Source organism: Triticum aestivum, chromosome 4D, assembly GCF_018294505.1.
Source record: "Triticum aestivum cultivar Chinese Spring chromosome 4D, IWGSC CS RefSeq v2.1, whole genome shotgun sequence".
NCBI lineage: Eukaryota > Viridiplantae > Streptophyta > Magnoliopsida > Poales > Poaceae > Triticum > Triticum aestivum.
The window spans coordinates 513,072,387-513,082,104 of NC_057805.1; the positions used below are offsets into that span (position 1 = coordinate 513,072,387).

Here is a 9,718-nt window from a genome sequence, read left to right on the forward strand (position 1 = left end):
TGAAGATTCCCCACAGCCCGATTAAACCTCCCAGCCGCGAGTTTCTTCGAGATGAGAAGGCCCCTCCGAGGTATCCACACATTCCGTTGTAATAGTCCGACAGAGTTTCAGCGTCCAGAAAGAAGAACTGCGAGAAAACTAAAGAAAGAGGGAGAGAAAGCCTAGCGGTACTTCTTGTCTAATTAAGAGTCTAATTCTCTTAGATCAATTAGTCCGAGATTAGAGCCCGTCTAATTAGAAGCCCAAACACTTAGGCCAATTAAACCGGGAGAGCGTGGAGCTATGAGGGAGAGATGCCCTTGAATTTGATGTGCTTCTAGAGGAAGGCATCCCAACATATATACATATATATATATATATAACTTCTTCCACCTATATATATATATATATATATATATATATATATATATATATATATATATATATATATATATATATATATATATATATATATATATAGGTGGAAGAAGTAGAGGCCAAGGAGGGGGAATCATTCTCCTCTTTCACTTGGTGGAAGAAGGGAAGGATTCCCTCCTTTATCAAGTTAGTTCAACTAGATCAGGAGACGCCACTGGAACTCTGTATGACCGCACGAGCGCGTGCGGTCGTATGAAACACCGTCTTTTGCTCTGTCTTCTCTGGTGTGGCTCCCACTTGATCTCCTCTTTATTCCTTTTCATATATTGACTTGCTTTCGTCCATAAAAATCCCATTTCATATGGAAACAAAATAAAGATAGGATATTTACCTTCATTAGTCATTAGTAACAATATCAGAACGAATATCTTGGTTTTTATGAAATATCTCGGTTTAAACTCAGGTTTGATGAGCGTAAAAATATCATTCATCATGCGGCGTGTGTGGCAGTGTCCGGCATGCCAGGTTGGAGGCAATACTTGGAATCCCCGTGTGTGGATTGGAGCTGGGAAAGCTTGTTGCACAGCGCGGTCATCTCATTCTTGGCCGCCTCTGCCAAGAAAACCTGCAGCTTCTAGACGCCAGCGGCAGACCCGTCGTCTTGCTGCCTCTTGGCCTAGGCCGCTGCTGTAGTCGCGCCGACAAAGGAGTTGGCCACTAGATCGTTCACCTTAGTTGAATCTACTGCCAGGACATCTCCGCCGTCGTCCCGTGGACCCACCCACTCGTCGTCCCTACCCGATAGCCCTCGGTCGCACTAGGGCGTCATGTCGTTCAAGTGTGACGATGGCGTGTCTAGAGGGCGCATGCATGGCCGTCGGTGTCCACCACCAAACCGGGGGAAGATGAAGGTCTTCTCGTGGTAGGGGGCAGGAGTTAGAGAGAGGGACCCAGTCACATTTTTTTCCTTTGATTCATTCTGCAAAACAAAATTAAATTTGTATGTAATTGATATTTTCTTTGGCACTCCAGCATCTGCAAGCGTGCCTTGTCATTCAGTTCGGGGATTAACAGAACCAAAACAAGCGATATGTGCAATCTGCAAAAAATTACTCTTTTTAGTGATCTAAACGCTCTTATATTAGTTTACAGAGGGAGTAGGTCCTACGCACCGGTGTTTCTGCAAAATCCCTATACATCTTACAAGCTAATGATGACGCAAATGTGATGGTTTTATGCTTTTTACTCGTGCTTTGTGAGTGCCACGACTCGATTCCAGTAGTGATGGCACTTCGAAACAATCAACAGCAATGAATCAACTTCCAGGGTATAATTAATGGTCATTTTTCGACAAAAGAAACAATACATTTCCAAGGTTGTATCAGTACACCCAAGAGTGAGCCTTTTGCCTCCTGTGGTCTAAATTTGGTGAAATATTAATATTAATGCTAATAATAGTAATTATAATAAATGCAGTTTATAAGTTTTAAAAACTCTGAAAGATAACAACGTATGTAAAAAAAATCATGTACTCCCTTTGATCCATATGTTGTACTAAACCAGTGATAATTAATATGGATTGAAGGGATTACTTTTATAATCAATATTGCATGTGCTAAAAATCCATGTTGTGCAACTCAGGTGAATTATGTATCTCATCAGAAAACTTGGCAACCCTATAGTTCACATCCATATTTTTTTGCAGAATATTTTCATGTATTAAATCAAATTTTAATCTTTTTCAAAATTTGGGTTCCATGGACCTGGAGAGCCAAAATTAATTACCATACGCATAGCATCTTTTTTTTTGCGGGTGCATATGCATAGCATCTATAATAATATGCCTACAGACTACCAAGACATCATAAATGCACAACAAATTGTTAAAAGAAAAGAAAATTCAAACACATAGAAATGTTGTGCCATAGCGATAAGCAGTCGTTGCAACAACGATCATTGGCACCAACCGTCGCTTGACAACACAAAAACTGCAAGAAAATTCTTCAAAAGCAAGGTCTCTCGAGAAAGAATGACGTGCAAACACCACCATTGCTGCATCCAACAACCAAAGGTTGAAACATGGATATTTTCATTGCAAAATTTATATTTCATTGCCACATCAGCATCTGCAAGCGGACCTGGTCTTTCAAGTTCGGGGATTAACAGAGCCGAAACGAACGATCAGTACAATCTGGAAAAAATTAGGACCTACATGTGGTGCTTTCTACAAAATCCCTATAAAAATGCCTTTCCTACTGGTGATGGCACAAATCTGGTGGTTTTATGCTTTTACTTGCGATTTGCGAGTGCCATGAGCGGCAATAGATTGACTTCGAAGTCATCATTAACGTTCATTTTTCGAGAAAAAAGAACAATGTATTTCCAGGGTTATATCAGTACACGCTGGACTGAATTTTTTTTTTGACTCCTGAGCTCGAAGTTTTGTACAAGAATAATAATAATAATAATAAATGTACTTTATAAGTTAAAAAATCTGAAAGCTCACAATATATAATAAAAGTTCATATACTTTTATAGTGAATAGTGCATGTGCTAAAAATGCATGTTTTGTAACTCAATATGTCTTTCATCATGAAACTTGGCAATCATGTAGTGCACATTAATATTTTTTGCAGAATGTTTTCAAGATTTATAATTGATTTTTAATCATTTACAAAATTTGAGTTCCGTTGAGCCGGAGAGCCAAAATTAATTTCCATACGCCCAACATTTATAATAATATAATAATGCCAAAAGGTTGCCAAGACATCATAAATGCACAAAAAAAATTAAAAGGAAAAGGAAATTCATAACATAGAAATGTCATGCCATAGCGATCAACAGTGGTTGCAACAACAATTATTGGCACCAACTGTCCCTTGGCAACACAAATACTGCTAGAAAGATTCTCCAAAACCAAGGTCTCAAGAAAGAATGATGTGCAAACACCACCATCGCTGCATCCAACCACCAAAAGTCTTGTTGAGGAATTTTATTCACAACTCAAATGCGAACAACTCCAAACAATGCATGGCTTCAACAAAATAACATTCGTGAAAACCCCCACAATTGCTAGGTACAACAAATTAATACTAAACTAAGGGTTTTCACCTGGAGCAAGAATTCAACTACTCCCTCCGTCTCAAAATAAGTATCTCAATTTTAGTACAACTTTATACTTGAAGGAGTATTAAAGTAGCGCCATCAAGTCAACTTGTCGTCTTCACTTGCTGACCTGGGACGACAGTACCTCCTGACCTTCACCAGGACGACACTGGGTCGCGTGCAGCCGGCTCCTCGCGCGCGCTACGGTTCGCCGTGCAAGTATATATCCAGCTCGATTGCGATGCGAGACAGCGAGAGAAATGAGAAGGAGAGAGCAAGGTTTGATACGATACGATGGGGGCCAAAGTGATGGAGCATCCCATTCTTTGGTGCGTGGGGAGAGAGTAGTATCCCATTCTTTGGTGCGTGGAGAGGGACATAGAGTAGTTAGCAATGGATATATTTAGTTAGCATGTGTAAGCAACGTGTGCCTTTGAACGATTCGTGTCCCAAAGAAGACACCTACGGGCACTCCATCGCCATGATTCCCGGAGCCGACACAGCACACGGCGGCCGGAGCACTATATAATGCATGTATGGATATACAAAATATATATCTATAGGGCAGCGGTATACATAGTGTGTTCCCCAGCCGGAATCGTGGCGATGGAGCCGACAGAGGACATTGAGTTCCTCTGGAAGTGGCGCAAGTACCTGCTGCTGCTCGCCACACTGGTCGCCAGCGTCACCTACGGCGCCGGCCTCAACCCGCCCGGCGGCGTGTGGTCCAAGGACCACGATGGAGGCAACACCCCACAGCAGCGCGCCGGCGCCGTCCAGCCACCAGCGCGACCGTCTCTTGCGGTGTCCCCGGCGCCGGCGGTCTACCCATTCCGCGTCGGCGATCCCGTGCTGGTGTCCACCTACTCGGCCCGGTACACCGCTTTCTTCTACTGCAACGCCACAGCCTTCGTGGCGTCTCTGGTCATCATCATGTTCCTACTGGACCGGCGCCTCAGCGGTAACCGCGTCGGCCTCACCGTGCTCCGCTCTGCCATGCTGCTGGACCTGCTGGCTCTCATGGCCGCCTTCGCCGCTGGGAGCTGCCGCAGCGTGCCTGGGTCCATCTATGTCTCCTCGCTCTTCGCCATCGTCTTCGTCTACGTCGCCATCCACCTCCGCGTGGCCTCGAGGAGTGAAGCGCCGGCCGCGGACGCGGAGGAGAAGAGGCGCCTCAAGGAGCAGCGCAAGTTCCTGCTGCTGCTGGCCACCTTCGCGACGCCGCTGGCGTACGGCGCGGGGCTGGCGCCGCCGGGAGGCTTCTGGAGCGAGACCCAGGATCACGATGGAGGCAACACCCCAGAGCACCACGCCGGCGCTCCGCTGCTGCACGACGGGCCCTACAAGATCCGCTACCACATATTCTTCTACGCCAATGCCAACTCCTTCGTGGCCTCCCTCGCCATCATCATGCTGCTCATGAGCAGGACGCTAAGCGACCGTCTCGTCCGGTCCAAAGCTTTGCTTGTGTGCGTCCTGGGGGAACTGCTTGGCCTCATGATCGCCTACGCCGCCGGGAGCTGCAGGTGGATCCCCACCACCGTGTACATCGTCTCCCTCGTCGGCGCCGTGCTCCTCTACATCGTGTTGGTGTCAGCGTTCGGCCTCGACGCGATCGAAGAATGGCGTAAGAACCTCGTTGCCTGTGTTGGCCTTGGGCCAAAAGATGATGGGCAAGAAGTTGTAGCGAGGACAATCAACATCGGTGCTGGGCAAGAAGTTGCAGCAAGGACAATCAACATCGAAGAAAAGCTGGAGCAGACGCGGTCGCTTGTGCTCCTGCTGGCCACGCTGGCGGCGACGGTGACGTACCAGGCAGGGCTGAGCCCGCCGGGCGGCGTCTGGCCTGAAGGGTATCAGAATCGCATCGCGGGGAACCCCGTTCTCCATGACATGCACCTCAAGAGGTACATGGCGTTCTACCACTGCAACACGGCAGCATTCGTGGCGTCGGTGGTCGTCATCATCATCGTCCAGAGTAAGGTGCTGAGCACCGTCTGGGGTGCCATGCTCCTGAAGACTGCCATGATACTTGACCTGTTCGGCCTCATGGGCGCCTATGTCGCCGGGAGCTGCCGGGATCCCACCACTACCATCTTCGTCGCCTCGCTGGCCGTCGCCGTCTTCCTCTACACCATGGCCAAGGTCGTGGGCAAGCAGAGCTGGCTGGTACGGTGGGTGCAACGCATGCATGTAGCGTTGCTCCCCCCTGAGTTGCCCCGGAAAGGAGGAGGAGACGCACCTCATGTTATCAACCTCCCCGACGAGCCGTCCCAGCAAGGAGGAGAAGCACCTCAAGAAGCTTTCCATGTCATCCACAATCCTGACGAGTCGTCCCGACAAGAAGAAGGTGCTCATGGAGCGGCGCATGTTCCTGCTGCTGCTGCTGTTGTGCACCTTGGTGGCGAGTCATTCCGGCAAAGAGGAGAAGAAGCAACTGAAGGAGCGGCACAAGTTCCTCCGTCTGGATCTGAGCGTATTCTTGAAGAAAAAAAGCTCGAGAGGAAGCGCAAGTTCTTGCTGCAACTCGCCATCCTCGCCGCCACCGTCACGTACCAGACAGGGCTGAACCCGCCGGGCGGATTCTGGACGGAGAGCAATGGGGATAAGTTAGTCACCGCCGGCGACCCAATCCTCCTCGACTATTACGGGGTCAGATACCAGGTGTTCTTCTACTGCAACGCGGCGGGGTTCATGGCGTCCGTCACCGTCATTCTCCTCCTGGTGAACCAGACGTTGTCCAAGCCGGGCATCCGGACCAAGGCGCTCTACGTGTGCGTCATGATCGGGCTACTGGGCCTCATGGGCGCCTACGCCGCAGGCAGCTGCCGGAAGCTGCGCACCTCCATCTATGTCTTTGCACTCGTGGCGGCCGTCGTGGCCTTCCTCATCCTGGAGATCCTACTTCATTGGCTCGGCCGCAAGGGTTGGTCGAAGTGCCTCCCTAAGTGCCTAAGGAGGCTGTTTGAGACATTGTCGACTGGGCCAGGCGGCGGCAGCAAGAACAAGAGCGACGAGGAGGTGATCACCACCGTGGATAAACTAGAGAGCGAGGACTATGAGAAGCGTAAGTACCTGATGGTGCTCGGCATCCTGGCGGCGAGCGTGACGTACCAGGCTGGTCTCGCGCCTCCCGGCGGCACGTGGGGCGACGACGATACCGCTTCGTCGTCGCCCTTGCCGTCCCCGTCGGCACACCCACCCACCGTCGCCGGCAACCCGATCCTGCTTGACTTCAATGCTGCACGGTACCAGGCCTTCTTCTACTGCAACGCAACGTCGTTCGTGGCCTCGGTCGTCGTCATCTTGATGCTGCTGCATCGCACCACGAAGAAGCAGAAGCCCGGCGCGCCGCTGCGGGCGTTGCAGACCGCTGTGGTCCTGGACCTGCTCGGCCTGCTGGGCGCGTACGCCGCTGGCAGCTGCAGGGACTGGGAGACGTCATCGTACGTCATCGCGCTCGTCGCCGCGGTGGTCGTCTTCACCTTGATCTATGTGTTGCTGTCATTCAACGTCGTGCGGGCCAAGGCCGAGGAGCTCACGGTGTGGAAGTACTTTTCACAAAAGGGGTTGAAAGACTCGGGAGCACGCAATGATCATAATCAGCCAGCCGGAAATGGTGTGTAATTAATTAACTCTTCTTATTCACCTAAATTTTTAATCTATTCTTCTTGTTTTGCATTCCCTTGATTGGCAGTTTTTTTAGATTATTACCTTGAATTAATAAATTTCATTTCTTTTTTCTGAGTATTCTCATGATCGGCAATGCTGCTGATCGGATAACTTGTGCCTGATTTTATATGAATTACCTGTACATTTTCATTCACGAAAAAAACAAACTACTTATGCACATTTTGATTAATTCAATTCGGTTTTAAATTGTGTAGTTGGAGAGGATTCTGTTTTGATGTGTTCGTGTATCACACAAAAAACAATTTTTGAGTTACCTTGATCGGATGGTTTTCTGGCAGAGTTTTACCGGGTATTCTGGTAGCAGAGTTATACCGGATTTTGGATTTTAGGAAACAGATGATCGATTCGATAACAATTCAATAGATGAAAATATAGACAATTATCCGCATGAAATAGGGGATTTAAACAAATGAGATCCATGAACACTAGCATCTAGAACATATTTTTATAAAAGAAGCCCACCCAGATGAGACGCCGGAGATCCTTTCTCGACAGGAATCAAACCCTGGGCTGCCAGAGCGACCCTTGCCACTAGGCTACTGTCTAGTTCTTGGAAGTAGATGATCTTTTGACAACAACAAAACTCCTATGTACGCACCACGCGCTCCAAGCCTCAAGCGCTCGCGCCAAGTCCCGGCCTCCACACTCCCCACTCGGCCATCTAGATGCTCGAGTAGAAGTGTAGAACTACTGTCAAATCGAAGTCATCTGGTGACGTCGCGCTTGCTGCTTGCTGACCTCTTAGACAAGACGTCATGGCCAGGACGACAGTGGGTCGCGTGCAACCGGCTCCACTCGATGCCGTGTGTCGTGTGCCTCCAGGTACGAGCTGGGACCTGGGACCAATCAAAGCGAGCTTTGTCTGATTCTTTGCGCATGGGGAGGGAGGTAATATACTCATGCAGCATCCGTGCAGAGAGAATACTCAGCAACGGGTATATTATTAGCTACGTGTGCCTTTGTTTGAATCATTCGTTCCGGAAAGCTCAATGTGAACTCTCGTGCAGTCGGAACATGGAGGAAACAGGAGGGGGGTCACAACCTCGACTATATAGAGGAAACAGGAGGTGGGCCCAATACACAATATACTCAACACCCCCCGCAGTCGAAGCGGCGCCAGTGACGCAGAGACTGCAATGAAACTCCTCGAAGTTGAAGTCGGCGGTCCTTCGTCATCACATCGGCGAACTCTTGTGCAGTCGGAACATGGAGGACCCGAATACGTCCAAGGGCCACCTGCTCGTGCACAAAGTGAATGTCCAGCTCAATGTGCTTAGTTCGGCGATGATGAACAGGGTCCATGACTAATTTATTGCGGATGCACCAAAGGGTCCATGTGAGGGTACCCATAGCCACCTAGAAGGGGGCACGTCTAGGGTTGGGGAGCCTAAGGATGTCCCCAAACATGTCTGGAAGGTTGTAATGGCACCAAACACCACCAACAACCTCCCGGAAGCAGCTCCAAAGGAACCGAGCCGCGGGGCACTGGAAGAAAATGTGGTTGGAGTCTTCCGGTACAATGCAAATGGGGCAGAGGCCGTCCCCGGGACCATTACGCTTACGCACCTCCGTGCCCGAAGGCAGACGGCCGCGAACCCATTGCCAAAGAAATATGCGAATTTTCATAGGGAGCTTGATCTCCCATATCACCAAAAGCTCAATAGGCCCAGGAGTGGGCACAATAGCCTGGTACAAGGACCTTGTGGAGAACCTGCCATTGGGCTCAAGGCGCCAGGTCAGGGAATCGGGCTCGAGGGAGGGGGTGTGTAGGGCAATACACTCGAGCAGCTCCTCCCATTGTGCGTGTTCGGCCGCCCCAAAGGTACGCCGGAAGGCAATAGAGCCCAGGTCAGCCAATGCCACGCCCACAGTAAGCTGTGGGCGGGCGCATATAGAGATTAATGCGTAAAACCGCTCCGCAAAGGGTCTAGTTCCGGACCATCTATCCAGCCAGAATAAGGTACCGAAACCAGTGCCCACCTTAATGGAGGCCCCAATACGTAGAATCGGCATAAGTTGGATAACCGATTGCCAAAATTGGGACCCTCCAGTTACAGAATCGGTATTTCAAGCCTTTCTAATTTCCATGTTTCATGCGTCCAAATATTTATTTAAAATTCTATGAAACTACTGAAAATGGACGAGCGCATGAACGCACACCATTAAAGATCCAGTGGCAACGTAAAAAATGATTGACTTCTAATAATTTTACTACGTACTACACAACATATAGACTTGAAATAGAAAAGGAAAAACACAGTCCACGAGGCATAATATAGGCAGGCAGCAAACAAGCTGCAGCCGGCAGAAAGGGCCCCCTAGGTCCGACATCGGGGACGTGCAGCTGCGCGTGTGTTTCGCAAAAACAGTGTGTGCAGTAGATCTAATAGATTACACGAATTTTACAGTAGTCAAATCGTATGGTGGACAATTTAAATGTGACATTGCTCATTCTCGCCTAGATGAGAATTAGTAAATCTGTTTTGATATTGATGCTCGACAGCTCGAGTAATACAATGTCTTGCCCATAAAAGAAAAGCATTTCGATAGAATTCTCTCCAAG

The 9,718-nt window shown here is 48.9% G+C and overlaps 1 protein-coding gene across 1 annotated transcript; it reads left to right on the forward strand.

Annotated features, from left to right (window-relative positions):
- The first annotated feature begins 3,933 nt into the window (after positions 1–3,933).
- Positions 3,934–7,265, forward strand: LOC123099211 (uncharacterized). Its single transcript, XM_044521385.1, has one exon. The coding sequence runs from the start codon at positions 3,991–3,993 to the stop codon at positions 7,087–7,089; it is 3,099 nt and encodes a 1,032-aa protein (XP_044377320.1). The 5' UTR covers positions 3,934–3,990; the 3' UTR covers positions 7,090–7,265.
- Positions 7,266–9,718: the final 2,453 nt, after the last annotated feature.